This window comes from Kwoniella shivajii, chromosome 2, assembly GCF_035658355.1.
Source record: "Kwoniella shivajii chromosome 2, complete sequence".
Classification (NCBI taxonomy): domain Eukaryota; kingdom Fungi; phylum Basidiomycota; class Tremellomycetes; order Tremellales; family Cryptococcaceae; genus Kwoniella; species Kwoniella shivajii.
The window spans coordinates 491,316-509,408 of NC_085909.1; the positions used below are offsets into that span (position 1 = coordinate 491,316).

Below are 18,093 nucleotides of genomic sequence, written 5' to 3' on the forward strand. Positions count from 1 at the left end.
TCAAAATTCATGAATGGATAAACACATGGAGCTTATGTGCCAGCTGAACTGAGTAAACAGGATACCATAGGTGTCTCTGCTATACGACAAACTCCATCTACCTCTCTTCTTAGCTGTACCTTGTCATATCTTGACACTTTCCAAACCCTCTCGCATACCTTCGAAATCGTTCTTAGGCAATTTTAAAACCTCAACTACCTTTCCTAATCCAGGCCATGGTTTAGCTGATTTTGATTCACCCGATGAAGACGTCGATCGATTTATGTTGGGTCGATATGAACCTCGAGAAGTGATTGAAAGCATTTGGTTATATACCCAATTCACATCTGTTAATGGAGACAAGTCTGATTGCCTTTCGAGGTGCTAGTAACGTTGACGTCCAACGTAAAGAACGAAAGATTAGTGATTGTGATATGTTGACCTTTTTTACCTGTCAAGAAGGGTGCCGGAGAAGGGATGACTCGACAAAACCCAGAGGATCAACTCACACTTTTCACTTCGTCATAACCCACTTCCATCCCCGCCACTTCTCTCACAATCTCATCACTTCCCAAAGCATGATACAATCTGACATCACGTATACGGAAAAGAACGTTATCTACTCTCAGAAAGAGCCGTGAGAGAATGAAGAATGAGTGAGGCATGATTCGCTGACATTTGAGAAGAGATCAGCATTTTGATTCAATGAAAAGAGATAGGAGCCAAAGGAGCGTTTAATGATGGTGAATAATTCCAGTAAAATGGGATGATTATAACTCATAGATTGACACTCACTATTCTGACATTCAATATCGATTCACCGTTATCATGCAGTTCATCCTCAAATAATGGCACATCATCATAAAACAGTATTCTATCTAGGACAGGATCCTGTCTGGCGAGTAAAGGAAGGGGGAGTGAATGAGTCGGGGACGGTCTAAATGTCTACAGAATCCATTAACATACAATAAGCTTAGAAATTCAAGCTACACGATTATCCCTAACGCTGTCCTGCATCATTAGGTACACAAATAAAACTCACAGAAGGTCCAGAAGTTGATCCAGCATAACAAGTTGAATATGTCCAATCATGAGGTTTAACAGGTTTTGACGGTATATTTAAATCCCCAGAAAATGCATTAGGAGATGACCTATTCAACATCACATGTGTTAGCATATTCCTGCACCTTCATGACAGTGATTCAGCATATAAAGTTGGAAAGTCCGGCACTAGATAGGGTGGGGCAAGTACCTCTGAGCTTACCGAGATTTCCACTGTTCAGCCATACTGACTTTAACACCACCACCAAAACTCTCTTCCCATCCTTCACCAGTAGCCACTCCAGCTAAAGCCTCCAAGCTGTCAAATACGACTTCGACCTGACTCTCTTCTTTTGAAGCCGAAGTCGAATCTGACGCTGAAGCTGAAGGTATTCTAGATCCAGATGGGTGTGAAGAGGTAGAAGGGGAATATGATAGTCTCAATGAGTTATTACCAAATGTCATTTCGGGTAAAGGTAAACTCAATGACTTCTCTGCTCTATTTTCACCAAAATCCAACTTGGATTAGCTTTCCGCACAGATTTGCTTGTTCACGCTGAGTGGTAATAGTGAGAGAGATCACCCACGCATCAATCTCTTTACCGTTCAGTATCGGTCTCTTGACAGCCTCAATCTTCCATGAACCGATATTGATAGTTTGGACATTCGGTGTTTTGTCAATTGTGTATTGAGGATTGAAATTTGAATTGGGGAGGAACGCTGGAGCAGGGGTAAAAGGAGGGGCGGATGTCATTTCGGAAGTCAAGAACTGATTCCCAGGTCACAGATAGGCCGTTGTGCTACTGCTACAATGATGGAGATTGTTAGATGAGTACTTGAGCTTCATTCCATAAGTTGAAAGTGACTTCGATAATAATGTTGATCGATACGAGTATCGTCAGAAAAGTGACTTGCAACACGTGCACGGTGAAAGATGACTTTCCCACGGTCGTCTTGCTGTATGCCCATACGCAAAACAAACAGTGAGCTTTGATGCTGGACGGGGTATCATGGTATATAAGTTGGGATAACACTGTAGGCATAGAATGCATGCACGACTGTAAATCACTTGTTATCTCTTTCCTCTCACGACAACTCTCTTCATCTTCGGCGCTTTATCTTTTGTGCTTTCTTCACCACCTGCGATACTCAATCCCTGCTTCTTTGCTTCTTTTTCACTCTCTTTATCTCTCTTTATGGCGGCTACAGCTACACCAGCAGGTACCACTGGAGAATGTAATGGTAACCTATCATCTAAAGTTGGGATAGGTTGAGGTGCAAGGGGTGGTCTCGTAGGTAATTTAGGAGGAGGTAAAACGACTTTAGTAGATTGTTTAACCATTTGTTTCGAATTTGAATTTGAATTTGATTTTGATTTTGATTTTCCTTTACCGCTACCTTTTTTACTGGATGAAGAAGGTGCTGTTGTAGTGGAAGTTGAAGGTTTGATTGATCGTTTGGAAGGTGCGGATGATGGATTGAATATTATAGTGGGATTTCGTTGTCGAATTTGATCAGATAAATGTTTATATAATTGTGTTCCTACGATAATGGTACAACCAATATCAGTATCATCCACGCTTCGCTTTGAGTCAATGTAGCGTAAGAGTAACTCACTATTTTTGATGATGGGATTCACGAATTTCCCTTCTTTCATGATTTGAACTTTGACACGTCCTGGATTTTCCCAATCTGCAGGATGACATCTGTCAGGCTATTATTTGTACGAGATGTCAGTTCATTATTCTGCTGTTTCTAATGACATATGTCACCCCGATAGCAGAAAGAGGCGAACGACTCACCTCCAACACACTAGGTAGACCTAAAACTCTACAAGCTTGAGCAATTTGAGTAGCTTGAGGCCACCATACTGAACTTTTTCTGGGTACTCTTCTTCCATCGTTGATCGATACTTTCGCATCGAAGTACAAAGGATAAACTGTGTTCCATCTGTGTTTGGACCACATAGTATGAGTACGAGTACCGAAATCAACACTTTCATAGGTATGACCATTATGCTCACTCACCCTTTGTATACACTTGGATCACTAGCTACATGAGCATTACCAAATTGTTTCTTTAATCTTTCTAATCTTTCATCTTCTGCAGCTTGCAATTTCATCATATCACCCATAAACCCACCCATCGGTGTATTAGGATTCACACCTGGTCCTCCACCTCCTGGTCCAGCACTTTGCACAGGTCTTAATTCATCATCATCTCTTTGAACTAATTTACCTTTGCCATTCCCAGATCCCGATCCCGGTGGAGGAGCTTTCGCCCCTTCACCAAATACCCCTCGTGATTGTTCGGCCAGTTTTGAGAAATCCATATCGTTGTCGTCGTCATCGGAAATCTCCTCCAACAAGGCTCCTTTTAGTCCTGTGTCAGGCAATGCTCGGGGTTTGGAAGAAGATGGTAAAGGGATATCGGTGTCATCGTCGAAATAATCTTCTACTGTTGGCATGATGCAATGTGACTAATTTGAAGACTGGGGCGGTACTCTCACAGACTGAGTTGGCAGGAATTAATGCTATGAATGCATGAAAGATAGCATTGAACATATACCTATCCCAACATCAACAAAGCGACAGCGAAGGGAAAGCAAGCTACGGTGGGGTATGGTGAGATCGGTGATATACGGAGTTATGTCGTCATCATCGTTTGAGGCGCGTCTCTCCATATGTTTGAATGGGGCCCCCCTCGACCTGGGTTATAAACTACTTAGGTCGTGTCACACACATAGTGATCAGTTAATTGGCACAAACCCCCCCATTCATATTAAACTATATATACATATATATTATACGTGACATCCTTTTCTTACATCATTCCATACCACTTTAACAAGTCAATCTACCAGATAGATTGGGATCAACCATACTGCAGGTCAGATATCATCAGAACGGTCTCACAACTCTCTTCAATTACCTTTTCGCGTTCATCGGCCACCCATTTTTGAGCTTGGTATTTCTAAAGCTCCACTTTGACATATCCTCGCCATGGCTTCACCCGCAACTCAGACCGCTAATGCCATCGCGGCAATTACCAATCGTTCAAATATCGTTATACCAGAAATTGATTTCACTCAACATCAACTGGAGAATGGTGACGTTGTCAGTACAACAGAAAGAGTAGTCAAAGATGTGAGTGTCCTTGAAGTGGATTATGACGTCCGTGGCGGGTGGCGAGCAAAGCAAAGAAATCAAGCAGAGAGAGAAGTTCACGGCGTGGAGACAATCAAGTCGGAAATGGTCATGCTGATACACGATGATTTAAATTATATGTATAGGTACAAGCACCGGCAATGTATCTACCCACAGAAGATCAATTTTTCTCAAAACAAGATAAAAGTAAACCTGATATCGCGTTTCTCAAAAATCACTTTTATAGAGAAGGCAGATTAACGGAAGAACAAGCTTTATATATCTTGGAGAAGTGAGTTTAGAAGTGTTTATCGGAAAACGGACACTGATATTCATTTACCCAAAAGAGGTGGAGAAGTTTTACGGAATGAACCTAATCTGTTAGAGGTCGATGCTCCTATCACAGGTAAGCTATTACCGTGTATTTTTGTTTAAGTCACAAGAGGGGAATGCTGACACCCGAATCTGTAGTTTGTGGTGATATCCACGGTCAATACGTAAGCTGTCCGTCTCGAGCTTCACAAGATTCAGCTGATTGACACTTGAAACAACAGTATGATCTGATGAAGCTTTTCGAAGTTGGAGGTAATCCCGCTGAAACACGGTATCTCTTCTTGGGTGATTATGTAGATCGAGGATACTTCTCTATCGAGGTGAGCTACCTTGGTTGCTATTAGCTCATCTAGCTGACTCTCTCATCTGCAGTGTGTGCTATACCTTTGGTCATTGAAAATGTGGTACCCAGACACGCTTTTCCTTCTTCGAGGTAACCATGAATGTCGACATTTGACTGATTACTTTACTTTCAAGCTTGAATGTGAGCTTTTCGTCACGTCACAGGCCGTGGGCGGTATAAGCTGATGCTTTTTTCGAAAGGTAAACACAAATACTCCGAAACAGTATATAATGCATGTATGGAAAGCTTCTGTAACCTACCTTTGGCCGCTATAATGAACAAACAATTCCTTTGTATACATGGTGGATTATCCCCTGAACTTCATACCCTCGATGATCTTAGAGCGGTATGTTTCAGCTGTTTCGAACAGGTATCTGCGAAAAGATCAAGCTGATTGAAGTCGATTGTATAGATCAATCGATTCAGAGAACCTCCCACTTCGGGATTGATGTGTGACATTCTCTGGGCGGATCCATTAGAAGACTTTGGTTCGGAAAAGACAAATGACACTTTCTTACATAACCATGTGAGAGGTTGTAGTTACTTTTTCACGTGAGTTGTCTGGCATATCATCATTGTTTCCCTTTCATAACTGACAACTTGAACCGAGTTAGGTATAATGCAGCGTGTCAATTCTTAGAGAGAAACAACTTATTATCGATCATTCGAGCCCATGAGGCTCAAGATGCAGGGTGAGTCTTGACAACTGTTGACAGATTCAAAGAGCTGACAATGATCGTGAAGCTACCGAATGTACCGAAAAACCAAGACTACCGGTTTTCCTTCTGTCATGACCATTTTCTCGGCACCCAACTACCTTGATGTGTACTCCAACAAAGCGGCTGTGCTGAAATATGAGTCTAACGTGATGAAGTGAGCTACCATTCTCGATCTAATCCAGATGCACGGTTGACGGCTCGCGTAGTATCCGACAATTCAACTGTACACCTCATCCATATTGGTTACCCAACTTCATGGATGTGTTCACATGGAGTTTGCCTTTCGTTGGAGAGAAGAGTGAGCGGGAAACCCTCTGACCAAACATGGGATTAGGAGCTGACTTGTTTTCATAGTCACTGATATGCTCATTGCTATTCTGAACTGCTGTACTAAGGAAGAATTGGAAGAAGAGGAGGAAGAAACCCCTATGGCTATCACTCCAGAGACACCAGAGGGTGAGTCTGATGGCATGAAACTGTTACATAATAACATGCTGATGATCTTAAATCCAGTTGAGGACTCTTCAGCGGAAAGGCGACGTATCATCAAGAACAAAATCCTGGCTGTCGGAAGGATGTCTCGTGTATTCGCTTTATTGCGGTGAGCTTTACAAACGATTTGACGTACTGTGATTGAGCTGATTAGATTTCATCGTACTTCAGAGAGGAGTCCGAAAGAGTATCCGAGCTCAAATCAATATCGGGATCGAACACTCTACCTGCGGGTATGTTAGCTTCTGGGGCCGAGGGAATAAAGGAGGCTATCCAAGGGTTCGATGACGCGTGAGTAGCTGTGCAAAGGCCTCTCATGAACACAGCTGACGTTGCATGCGTAGACGAAAGAGTGATATCGAGAATGAGAGATTACCACCTGACATCATAGACGTGAGCTGATCATTGCGTACGAACCTGAACCATCGAGCTGACATGTAACATATAATAGCCTGATGAAGAAAACCCTGCTTCGCCCAGTGGAACTACACCTCATACACCTGATGAATCGACTTCACCTATTATGGAGTCATCACCTTTCGGAAGCGGTGTCAGTATACCATCACCTTCAGCCCAATCACCTGGAACACCCGGAACACCTTCATCACCTGGAGGAGGAGGAGGTATGACTTGGAGAAGAGGACATAACAGACAAACTTCCTTGGGTACAACAAAAACTTCACCTTCAAACAGAAGAAGATCATTAGAAAATACAATGCACCTCATAAGGGATGTAGTAGATGGTAAAGACGCGAATGGAGATGGTCAATTGGAAAGATTAGCTGAAGTTATAGCTAGTCCAACGAGAGGTAAAGAGTAATCATTCGCCTGTGCTTAGTTTCCGTGTCTACCATCCTGAAATTACTGTATACATACATATATCATTCATTTCGTCTCGATCGATCAATTAGATTCATTCTGTGTCCAAAATCCCGAATTCGAAAAAAACCCAATATGACCAGCCATATGCCTGATTACTTAAATTGTGACAGAAAATTCGCACATTAATCTTGTGGTATAGATGACTATCTCGTCCACTGCTTGTCCGTTCGTTCGTGTATATACCCATTGATCTTTCCATTTATAGCTTATTCAGTCTTGTAGTAGTGATGTCGAAACGAAGAAAAACATGCATATATGACTATTGAATCTAGTGATAGCGTTACTCCAGCATGTATGATGGTTGAAGATTCAGTGTTGGTGGAGGAAATCAGTGAAATGACTGTCATATTTCTGGAGGAGAAAGGCCAGACTGTCTTGGCATCATACATCAATGTCATCCTGCTGGTATGATGGTCATACTGACGAGGGAAGTACGATCTGCTCATACCATTTTCATACTAGACTTGTACATTCCATTTCATTTTCTGTCATCACCTATACCAATCAATCACTTATTCTTCATTTCCTGCTCCGGCTTGACCGCTCTGAATAATGACTCATATAAAACCCTTCCTTCACACCTTAGATAGGTGATATTCTTTTCCTTAGACTAGTCAAGAAGACTAGTAATAACCAAGCATAAGATTCGAATTGATCTTTTGACACGAACAAAATACCTATTGGATTTGGGAAATGGGACATTTGACAATTAGCAAAGTGCAAGTGAATTTTTCCGATTTTATCGCTTTTGCCAGAACTCTGTTTTTTCGTCTTTTCTGGACTCACCTTGGCAAAGTACAGCTTTCACGATTTGAGCAGATAAACCTTTATACCATCCTTTCCAACCATGTTCTTTATACACTGAACTTAGTAAAGATAGGGCATGTTTATGATGATGATGATATTTATGTGAATGTTTCTGCGTTCCTATCAAACCAGGTCTCTTGTTACCTGTTCCCTCCCCTCCTTCAGAAGACGATTTAGGTAAATCAATAATCGCTGAACCGAATGAAGGAGGTGCAGAAGCAATTGATGCGTATGATGGAGTTGGATTCGTACTTTCTTCTGATGCTTTTTCGACGTTGGTAGAACGACCTGTGCTTGTCGAAGATGATGAAATCGATGGCTTGTCAATTGGGGATTGGTGTTCATGATCATATTGAATTTCTTCAGGTGTAGCTTTCGCCTGAAGTCTTACTTTAGCCTGTGAAGTATCGTTCGGTTCTTATCAGTAAGATTTTTTCCAATCCGTCTTGTCCCTCCGCAGAGTCTCACTCACAAAGATGTATGGATAAGTAACTATAGTAGCTAAAGTTTTACTTCCAACACCCAGCCAGAAACTTTCGGCTACACCTAATTTACCTCCTGCTCCACCTACTTTACCAACGATCACACCATTGCTAGTTAATAAATCCTTTTGTGATAATCTCCAAGTTTTCAATCTTTCGAAAACACCATAAGTAATTGCAGGATTGACAGTCAGAACTAAACCAGGTTTTAATCCTGTCCATAATCCTGTTATACCTTTTTCATTTATTATCTCTTGTGCAGTGTCATATAAGCTTGGTGCCTGTGCTCTGAAATTGTTCACTTTTCCACTGGTTGAAGTGAGAGAAGAAGGATGAGGGGGCTGCCATAATTGTTGACGAGTAGCTATGACTTGTACTGGTATAGTAAAGATTTGAGCTAAAGCACCAGCTAATGCACCTAACAACAATTCCATAGAAGTTGATAGACTTGTAGAACTTGTCTTTGTAGTCAAGTTGGATCTGTTGGAGAGTCGACGAAGATATGATGTTCGAAGTAACGTATGAAAGAAGAAATAAGCGAATTCTGCACCGTGTTCAACGATTTATCGTCAGTAACAATACCATTGCTCAGATATAGAACTTGAGATATGATACAACGATGATTGGCAGGATTTTAATGGGATATAGACTCTTGATTTGGGTGTAAGATAAAATACACTCACGCTGAGAAAACGTCCCAAGCATACTAGCTCCAAATCCATGGAAAGCACCACTTATACCTTCTGTTTTCAATATACGTAAAAGCATCATTAACATTCCCCACTTCTTAGCTTTCTTAGCGAAATATCTCTTGATCATAGCAACTTGTTGATTCCGTTCACGTCCTGAGGAGGTGGTCGATGTTTGCTGTGTAGTCGAAGGTAAAGAGTCATCCTTGACTTGGATATCGCCATTGTCATTGTCATTATCGTCGTCGTCATCATCATCTTCTGCTTGAAGTCTTGTTTTCACAGTATCAAGTGGATATACCGCTCTGACAGTCTCACAGGATATCAGCTTGTAGGATCGTATGCGAAGCAGCTTATTTACCAAGTCAGAACAGTGAAAATACTCACGCATTAGCAAATACAGACCCTAATGCACCTGCTAGAGCTGACCCGAAAGGTGTCAGCGGTGGATGAGCGTGGGGAGCCATTTCTACTTGGTTCTAAACCGCACGACTTCCTAAGCAAATATCGGGTATCTGGCCCCACAGTTCAAGGCGCTCTGGCAGCTAAGCCTTCACTATACACTTTGGATTGAAAGTGCTGGATATTCTTATCTGGCGACAGTAGAGATATTGGCAAGATTGCTATTTTATTGTTATCATCCATGTTTGATTTTTCTCTTCCTTCGACGGGGGGAACTAATAACAATCTTCATATTCGGGTATCATACTAGAGTGATTTAACCGGTTGCTTGCCCATTGCTTCTCCTGATCAGAACCATTCTATACTCGAGTGTATCATTAGGATAATTTCCTAATTACCCGTTGAGGTTCCATTACAACCATTACAAAAGTTATTTCGGATGCAATCAATCACTTGGCAAACGTCATCAACCCCGTGGTTTACGCGTGCTTTTCATCTCTGTTCTGATTCAGTTATGCTTTGTCGCTTAGTTACAGCATAGCAAGTGAAGTTCAGTCGATCATGCTGGTGTTCTATGATGTGATACGAGCGAGCGTTCTCGCATGGATCTATCCTCATTACTGTAACCATACACATACCTCCAATCAACATATACACGAGGTTGACACGTCATACATTACCTTTGTTCTCCCTTTTCTTCGGAGAAGCACAGATCGCAATACCCCTGTTCCCCCACGTTTCTTCACCTCGAGGATACAAAGAGCTACAAGAGGGCTTTATCTCTCCTGCTTTTCCTCTTCTTCCTCCTTCCCTCTTTCATAGTAGCCTACTCCCACTATGCCAGATACAGAAGCTGCGTTGGCAATAGCCAATGCAGCCAATAACAATAACAGCAATGTGGAATCACAATCATCTACATCAACGTCCACACCGAAAGGCCAACCTCGACTAAGAAGACTAGCTTCGAAACCACTTAAGATGGCAGCGTCGACATTCAGACCACGAGCTTCATCAAGAGGGACTTCACCTGGACCTTCTTCTGAAACCGCTACTCTGGCTTCATCGGATTCAGCTTCAATGAGCCACGGCCACGGTCACGGTCATGAGAAACATGGAAGGTTTAGGAGAAAATCGAGACATCAACATATACCTAATGGTTCAGCTGGATTAACACCCGCACAGATAGCTTCGGCCGCTAGAGGACCAAGGAAACCGCTTGAAGGTGAAGAACCTGCTGCTTATCTCAGAGTAAGAGTAGTAAGCGCAAAAGGTTTAGTTGCAAAAGATAGAGGTGGTACTTCTGATCCGTAAGTGACACCAAACCATCCTTTGACTATCTATCATCAACCCTATTGTCTTTAGCCGCTTGCTAAGATGCTATGTAACATGTGATATACACAGATTCCTCACTTTGCTCATGCCCCCTTCTTCGAGACATTCAACCAAAGTAATCAAGAAATCACTCGATCCTACTTTCCCTCCTGAAACAAGTACATTTGATTTCCCAATTCACCTCAGTTTGACAGGGGTGATCGGTGGTAGAGGTATCGAATGTGTACTCTGGGATAAGGTGAGCTGGCATCCAACATAAGGGGTATCCGATTGTTAACTCATGGGAATCTTCGATTAGGATCTTATGCGTAAAGAATACATGGGTGAACTCGCTATCCCTGTCGAAAAATGGTTCCCAGAAGGAGATATCCATTTATGGAACGAGAATGTTCCTGTGAGCTATCTCATCTCCAATACCATGGTACCGAAATCTGATAAACGATATAGCTTCTTACGCAACGCCTTTTATCTACCCGACGGAAGCACACAGTTAGTGGTTCAGTCTCCTTCCAGGTCGGTTTCATCCCGCCAAAAGATGCTATCAATCCTGAAGACGCACTCAAGAAAGTCAGACGAGTCCATGGATCACTTGTAGAACAAGCCGGTGTCGGAAGAAGCTCAATTGGCATTCTTGGTGTTCCTGCAGTAAGTGGTTTCGTTCTGATCATACATATCGCAGGCTGACACTCAATCTATCGTTGTAGCACAAAGGTATTGGAACGGTAAAAATGCGACCTGAAGAACCAATCAAACCTTCCCACATGCTGAAGCCCACTTCGGTGGTAGCATCTGCTGTTTCTGGCATAATGTCCTCCATGACAGGTGGACATAAGACTGTTCCACTCACAGATCAATCTTCTCAGCCACAAGTAGATGCATATGAGGAAGGGGAAGTTGACGATGACGAAGATCTTCTTTCCGATGACGGCATGTCAAGCTCTTCCTCAGACGAATTCGAAGATGCTCTTGACGATGATGATACGCCTACGGGTCTCAATGAGTCACCTTCGGCAGTTGAGAACGTGATTGCAGGTATCAGTGGGCAAACTGCCGGTCTACCCGATGCTAAATCTAGTAAAGCAGGAGAAAAAAAGGATGGTGGAGGTTTATTGACTCCCGCTTCAATCCCTCCACCCAAAACACCTGCTAAAACGAGTCCCCAAGGAGACTATTTCGCCCCTTACCCAATGATTAAAGGTACTTCAGGTGATTCAGCTGTTGGCACTCCAGGTGTAGTTACTCCGGGAGGAACTAAACTGCGCCGACCATTATTCAAACGTGGCAAGAGTAAAACAGAGTCTTCCATCCAGAGTCAACCTATCGAAAAGAAGAAATCGAAGGGATTCAACTTTGATGCTAATCAAGGTAGAGAAGTTTTGGGTATTGTTATTCTGGAAATCAAAGGTGCAGAGGACTTACCAAAACTAAAAAATGGTGAGTTCTAGCTATGAAGGGTGGTTCATTATGGACAAAAGCTGAATGACTCTGCTTAGCTCTGAAATTCTCCTTCGACATGGACCCGTTCGTCGTCATATCCTTTGGTAAAAAGGTTTTCAGGACCAGAGTCATAAGACATTCTCTCAATCCTACTTGGGATGAAAAGCTCCTCTTCCACGTCAGAAGACACGAAAGTACCTATACAATGCAATTCTCCGTACTTGACTGGGACAAGGTATTCATAATAATCTGTTATTCTTCATTGACTTTGCTGATGCCCGGAGCAGGTTTCCGGAAATGACATGGTCGGAACTTGTACTTTGCCTCTTAGCGAACTGATAGCGGATGCACCAAAACCCAATTCTGAGACTGGTCTCTATGAAAAGGAGGTAGACGGTAAACATGAAATGAAGGAGTTCACGGTCAGTCATCCATCATTTTCAGACAAAGGGATCGTGCTGATAAAATCTCACAGCTCAACGTTTCAACTGATAAAGATATGCCTTGGGAAGCAAGACATTCCCCTAAGCTTACCGTGAGGGCCAAATACGAACCATACGATGCTCTTCGACAACGCTTCTGGCGACAATACATCACTCAGTATGATGCCGATGACTCAGGCTGTATGTCGTACACCGAGCTCACCGCAATGCTTGACTCGCTCGGCTCCACACTTACTCGACGTACCCTCGAAGGTTACTTTTCCAGCTGTGGCAAATCCGCCGAAAAAGATGAAATGACCATTGATGAGGTCATACATTGTTTGGAAAAAGAAGTGACCAAATCGCGTTCTGAAAAGGAGAAGGTATCAGGTGATGAACTCGTTCCAAGCGGATCTAGTGTAGGAGAAACGTCGTACTCTGTATCTGCACAACCTACTCAAGAAGGATTAGATATGACTGGACCACAGGGAAACATCTCTCCTGGTGTCGATCCGGACGAATTAGCTGAGCATATCATGCAAAGTCGACCGAGAAACGATGACGAATCAGAACCTGCTGGTAACATCGAAAAAGTCGAGCCTGGTGTACCTGCTGTCAAAGTTGAAAGAACAGCAACTATGGATGGAACGACAATGGCTTCCAATGAGCCTGCCGACGGTACACTAACACCCGGATCACTATTCTCTGAAAATGAAGATATCGATAACGAATTGTCGTCAACTGATGACAGGGAGAGAGTAATCAATATCAAAACTTGTCCATTATGTCATCGACCTAGATTAGGTGAAAAAACGGAACAAGACATAGTAACTCATTTAGCAGTATGTGCATCGGCAGATTGGTCAAGAGTGGATAGGATCGTAACTGCGAATTATGTCACTTCTTCTCAAGCACAAAGGAAATTCTTATCTAAGATCGTCAATAAAGTAGCGATAGGAAGTTATGCCCTGGGTGCCAATTCGGCTAATATATTAGTCCAAGATAGACGAACAGGTCAATTGCAAGAGGAGAAAATGGCTGTAGGTTTCTTCTTTTCGCCCTTACATCTAAAAAAATGTTTGTGTTGACACGTCCCATGTGATATAGGTGTATGTTAGATTGGGTATCAGAGTCTTGTATAAAGGTGCAAAAGGTCAAATGCACGGTGCAAGGGGTAAGTGAAGTTTTTGGCTCAAGAGTCTCCGATTGCCTGAAACTACTACTGATTCCCTCGCATCGAATCCGTTAGCCCGAAAATTGCTTAAATCCCTCTCTGTTAAACAAGGATTAAAGTACGATTCACCATCTTCAGCAGTGGACATACCTTCATTTATAGCATTCCATAAACTTGACGTCAATGAGATTCTAGATCCACTTGATTCGTTCAGGAACTTCAACGAGTTCTTCTACAGGAAACTGAGACCTGATGCGAGACCAGTAGAAGAACCAGGAAATGAAGGTAGATTGGTTTCCTGTGCGGATTGTAGGATGATGGCTTTTGAGACTGTCAATGAAGCTACTCAAATCTGGATCAAAGGGAGAGAATTCACAGTCGCAAGATTACTGGGTCCAAATTACAAAGATGTAGCGGATAGGTATGAAGGAGGTGGTTTGGGTATTTTCAGGTGGGTCATTGCGCAAGCAATTCTCCTTGGCTTGGTTATATAGGATGAATGAAGTTTGACGTATTTAACTGACTCACTCTTTCGCTGTTCCTATAAAACAGACTCGCCCCGCAAGATTATCACCGATTCCATTCACCTGTCAAAGGTAAAGTGGGTAAAATGACGATGATAGATGGCGAATACTACACAGTGAATCCTCAAGCTATAAGGACTACTCTAGATGTATATGGGGAGAACGTCAGGAAGGTAGTTCCTATTCAAAGTGAAGAATTCGGTCTAGTCATGACTGTATGGGTTGGTGCTATGAGTGAGTAGCAAAGGGATATAATCTTTCGAAGGAGATGTTGCTAATCTTTGGATGTGTCGTCATAGTGGTCGGAAGTATCTTGACGACTGTCGAAGAAGGTCAAGAAATAAATCGAGCTGAGGAATTAGGTTATTTCGCTTTCGGTAAGTTTTTAGTTTGATTTCTCAATGAATAGCGCAAGGATGTTAGCTGATTGTGTCGAATTCATCGACAGGTGGATCAACCATAGTCTGCTTATTCGAGAAGGGAGCAATGAAGTGGGATGAAGACTTATTACAGAATGGTAGAGCAAGTATTGAAACTCTTGTCAGGATGGGAATGGGCCTCGGTAGAAGTACGAGGAAGGGGGGGAACGATGTCGTCACGCCAGGCGAGAAGTGATATTCGATTGACCCAAGAATTTAAATGAAAGAATCAAGATTCAAGGCAAAGTATCACGCAGAATCGTATACAAGGAGAAAGTGCAAGTATGATCCGAACCGATGGACGTTTACTTTATTGATTGATGAGACGATCGCGATTGGTGAAGTCGCTTTGGGGAAAGCCGTCTTTGCATTGAATCGGCTTGTATTTGGATCTTCAAAAAGCAACAGAAAAGTTATATCTTATACAGTAACAGCAACGATAGATGTGTGCATAGATGATGATAATGACATGATATGAGCATGAATGTGAATATGAAATATGAATTATTATGAAAAGTGCCACGTTCAATGGACAATGGACAAATCAACTGGTGACGTAGTGAGAGGAGAATGAGAGAATCAACACAGCCCTTCACATTCCTCGGTCTATCATTCTATCCATCCGTCCATCTGTCCATCTACCAACTCATCCTCATCCTAGCTGATATCACATTCCACATCTCAAACAAGAACTCATAGTCACTTAGTCACTGAAGATCAGAAGAAATAGGAGATAAAGATGCAAGCTATCAAATTAGGAAAGAAATATCCTGATTTGAAACAGGATGAGATATTTGATCTTATCAATAAATTCAGGTGAGTCAATTGCCCATTCGTCGTCCTCTTGTACGGCTTTCCCCTTCTCTTGAAACCTTGGTTCAGTCAGCCGGAGAAAGCTGATGTTCAAGTGGACGTTCACGCTTGATAGACAAATAGACGTAGAAGAAAAAGGTAGTGTTGATAAAGCAACTGTCATTTCGGCGTTGCAGAGTAACGGAGAAGCTGATTACGATTCTGTGAGTATTCTACTCTTCCTCCCTCTCTCTGTGGTTTTCCCAGGAAACTCACGATTTCATGAATCCGATCCAAAACATGTGCAGAGATAAGAGGGTATCGTCGGACTTGTGCTAATGACTCTGCATCTAGGCAAGAGAAACACTCAAACATGTCAGCATCGATTCTTCAGGTAGAGTAGAATTAGAAGATTGGGTACAACTTCATTCTTTACTGAGAACAGCGAAGAATGCACCTACGTGAGTATTTGTCGCGCATCCGGTGGGCTATTCCGTCATGAGAAAGAACTTGTGCTGAAAAATTAGCACGTACACAGATTCGAGACTACCAAAGGAAGGATCTCGGTCAAAGGTACTGCGGGAACAAACGCCCAACATACTATCAACGAAGATGAGAGAAGTTCATTCACGGATCATATCAATGCTGTGAGCTCAAGGTCGGCTCCGATCTTTGATTGACTATCTGAGCTGATGTACAAGGATTATCGTGTAGGTCCTCGCTGGAGATAAAGATATAGGACATCTCTTACCTATCCCTACGGATAATATGCAACTCTTCGACGAAGTCAAAGGTCAGTGCAGCTGATATCCTTCTGAAGCCTCTTTTTGGTGTTCATACCTTAGCTGACACTAATCTAATAGACGGTCTTATCCTTTGTAAACTGATCAACGATTCCGTTCCTGATACCATTGACGAGCGAGTATTGAATAAACCATCAGGTGCCAAAGGTAAACCAAAACCATTAAACGCCTTCCAAATCACCGAAAACAACAATATCGTCATCACTTCTGCAAAAGGTATCGGATGTTCAGTGGTGAATATCGGCCCATCAGATATTGCAGAAGGTAGAGAACATTTGATTTTAGGTTTGATTTGGCAAGTCATTAGAAGAGGTTTATTGTCTAAAATCGATATCAAAATCCATCCTGAATTATACAGATTATTACTTGATGATGAGACCATGGAAGAGTTTTTGAGATTACCTCCTGATCAAATCCTTTTGAGATGGTTCAATTATCATTTGAAAGCTGCCGGTTGGGCAAGAAAGTGAGTCTCTCACATACAGGTCAATTCAAAACCTATGATAGCTAATCATGTTTTTGATATTGATATCGTTTTTAGAGTCGAGAATTTCTCCAAGGATGTATCAGATGGAGAAAACTATACAGTCTTACTCAACCAACTAAAACCGGATGAATGTTCAAGATCACCACTTCAAACCAAAGATTTACATCAAAGAGCGGAACAAATCCTTCAAAACGCAGATAACATTGGGTGTAGAAGGTTCCTTACTGCTAATTCATTGGTCTCCGGAAACCCTAAATTGAATTTGGCATTCGTCGCAAATCTGTTCAATACTTGGCCTGGATTAGCACCTTTGGAAGAAACGGAGGCTCCTCCTCCTATAGAAGATTTCGATGCTGAAGGAGAGCGGGAAGCTAGAGTTTTCACCTTGTGGTTGAATTCATTAGACGTCGATCCAGGTGTATACAACTTGTTTGAAGATCTCAAGGTGGGTCAGACTTCTCGTATTGCTGTCAGAGCGTAGTAGCTGGGAGTTGTGCTGATACTGTTTGCTACTGCTGAAACAGGACGGTAATGTACTACTCCAAGGATTCGATAAAGTCATCCCAGGTTCAGTCATCTGGAGAAGAGTATCAAAGCCTAAAGAGGGACAAGAATTATCAAGATTCAAAGCGGTTGAAAATACGAATTATTCAGTTGATTTAGCGAAATCAAACGGAATGCATATTGTCGGAATCCAGGGATCAGATATCGTCGATGGAACGAAAACGTTGGTATTAGGTTTGGTATGGCAATTGATGAGATTATCAATCAATCAAACCCTGGCCAGTATATCTAAAAATGGTAAAGGTGTTACAGATCAAGATATGGTTAAATGGGCCAATGAAACTGTTAAAAAAGGTGGTAAATCTTCAACGATGAGATCGTTCAAAGATCCTTCTTTGTCAAATGCAGTCTTCTTCTTAGATTTACTTAATGGTGTAAAACCTGGTATTGTAGATTATACATTGGTCACTCAAGGCAAAGATCAAGAAGAGAAGAGGATGAATGGTGAGTTTTGACTTCTGATTGAATCTCTACAGTTGCCTGTAATTTTGGAATTTGTTGAAGAGTGAGACTGATGGATGATTGAATACTTTTATTCATAGCCAAACTTGCCATCTCAATTGCAAGAAAGATGGGTGCTTTGATTTTCCTTGTTCCAGAAGGTGAGCTTGCTTGAGATTCACACTTTCAGCTTCGCGATAGATCGAGTATTAACGTCAAATTTGCTCTCGATAGATATCGTCGACGTCAGACCACGACTTGTAAGTGATTGTGGTCATTGCCCATGCGAATACAGGCTGATTTATTTCGCTCAGATCCTTACATTCGTCGGAGCTTTGTGGTCAGCTTCTCTCCACCAATAATAGTAAATCGACATTCGGTGC

The 18,093-nt window shown here is 42.2% G+C and overlaps 6 protein-coding genes across 6 annotated transcripts; 3 read left to right on the forward strand and 3 right to left on the reverse strand.

Moving 5' to 3' along the window:
• Nucleotides 1–123: 123 nt before the first annotated feature.
• IL334_001552 (uncharacterized protein) lies at nt 124–1,774 on the reverse strand (the record flags this gene model as incomplete). The annotated part of the gene is made up of 6 exons (XM_062933308.1): nt 124–363; nt 489–650; nt 775–924; nt 1,022–1,130; nt 1,244–1,519; nt 1,608–1,774. The coding sequence occupies 6 exons, from the start codon at nt 1,772–1,774 to the stop codon at nt 124–126; spliced, it is 1,104 nt and encodes a 367-aa protein (XP_062789359.1).
• A 318-nt stretch (nt 1,775–2,092) lies between these two features.
• Nucleotides 2,093–3,487, reverse strand: IL334_001553 (uncharacterized protein; the record flags this gene model as incomplete). Its single annotated transcript, XM_062933309.1, has 4 exons — nt 2,093–2,562; nt 2,638–2,734; nt 2,823–2,970; nt 3,048–3,487. 4 exons carry the CDS (start codon nt 3,485–3,487, stop codon nt 2,093–2,095), a joined length of 1,155 nt encoding a protein of 384 aa, XP_062789360.1.
• Nucleotides 3,488–4,022: 535 nt separating this feature from the next.
• Nucleotides 4,023–6,873, forward strand: IL334_001554 (serine/threonine-protein phosphatase 2B catalytic subunit A1; the record flags this gene model as incomplete). The annotated part of the gene is made up of 16 exons (XM_062933310.1): nt 4,023–4,166; nt 4,313–4,458; nt 4,514–4,572; nt 4,638–4,663; nt 4,721–4,819; nt 4,872–4,983; nt 5,043–5,188; nt 5,255–5,394; nt 5,457–5,534; nt 5,587–5,715; nt 5,768–5,859; nt 5,916–6,017; nt 6,075–6,162; nt 6,225–6,344; nt 6,398–6,446; nt 6,505–6,873. The coding sequence occupies 16 exons, from the start codon at nt 4,023–4,025 to the stop codon at nt 6,871–6,873; spliced, it is 1,899 nt and encodes a 632-aa protein (XP_062789361.1).
• Nucleotides 6,874–7,517: 644 nt separating this feature from the next.
• On the reverse strand, nt 7,518–9,380 carry IL334_001555 (uncharacterized protein; the record flags this gene model as incomplete). The annotated part of the gene is made up of 5 exons (XM_062933311.1): nt 7,518–7,612; nt 7,722–8,139; nt 8,215–8,768; nt 8,908–9,218; nt 9,301–9,380. The coding sequence occupies 5 exons, from the start codon at nt 9,378–9,380 to the stop codon at nt 7,518–7,520; spliced, it is 1,458 nt and encodes a 485-aa protein (XP_062789362.1).
• Nucleotides 9,381–10,152: 772 nt separating this feature from the next.
• IL334_001556 (phosphatidylserine decarboxylase) lies at nt 10,153–14,819 on the forward strand (the record flags this gene model as incomplete). The annotated part of the gene is made up of 13 exons (XM_062933312.1): nt 10,153–10,622; nt 10,717–10,885; nt 10,946–11,041; nt 11,095–11,292; nt 11,352–12,081; nt 12,141–12,319; nt 12,372–12,506; nt 12,560–13,546; nt 13,614–13,680; nt 13,756–14,131; nt 14,233–14,438; nt 14,504–14,581; nt 14,653–14,819. 13 exons carry the CDS (start codon nt 10,153–10,155, stop codon nt 14,817–14,819), a joined length of 3,858 nt encoding a protein of 1,285 aa, XP_062789363.1.
• A 543-nt stretch (nt 14,820–15,362) lies between these two features.
• IL334_001557 (uncharacterized protein) lies at nt 15,363–18,072 on the forward strand (the record flags this gene model as incomplete). The annotated part of the gene is made up of 11 exons (XM_062933313.1): nt 15,363–15,439; nt 15,552–15,639; nt 15,770–15,876; nt 15,954–16,062; nt 16,130–16,208; nt 16,279–16,684; nt 16,760–17,150; nt 17,230–17,713; nt 17,812–17,871; nt 17,945–17,970; nt 18,025–18,072. 11 exons carry the CDS (start codon nt 15,363–15,365, stop codon nt 18,070–18,072), a joined length of 1,875 nt encoding a protein of 624 aa, XP_062789364.1.
• Between the last annotated feature and the right edge of the window lie 21 nt (nt 18,073–18,093).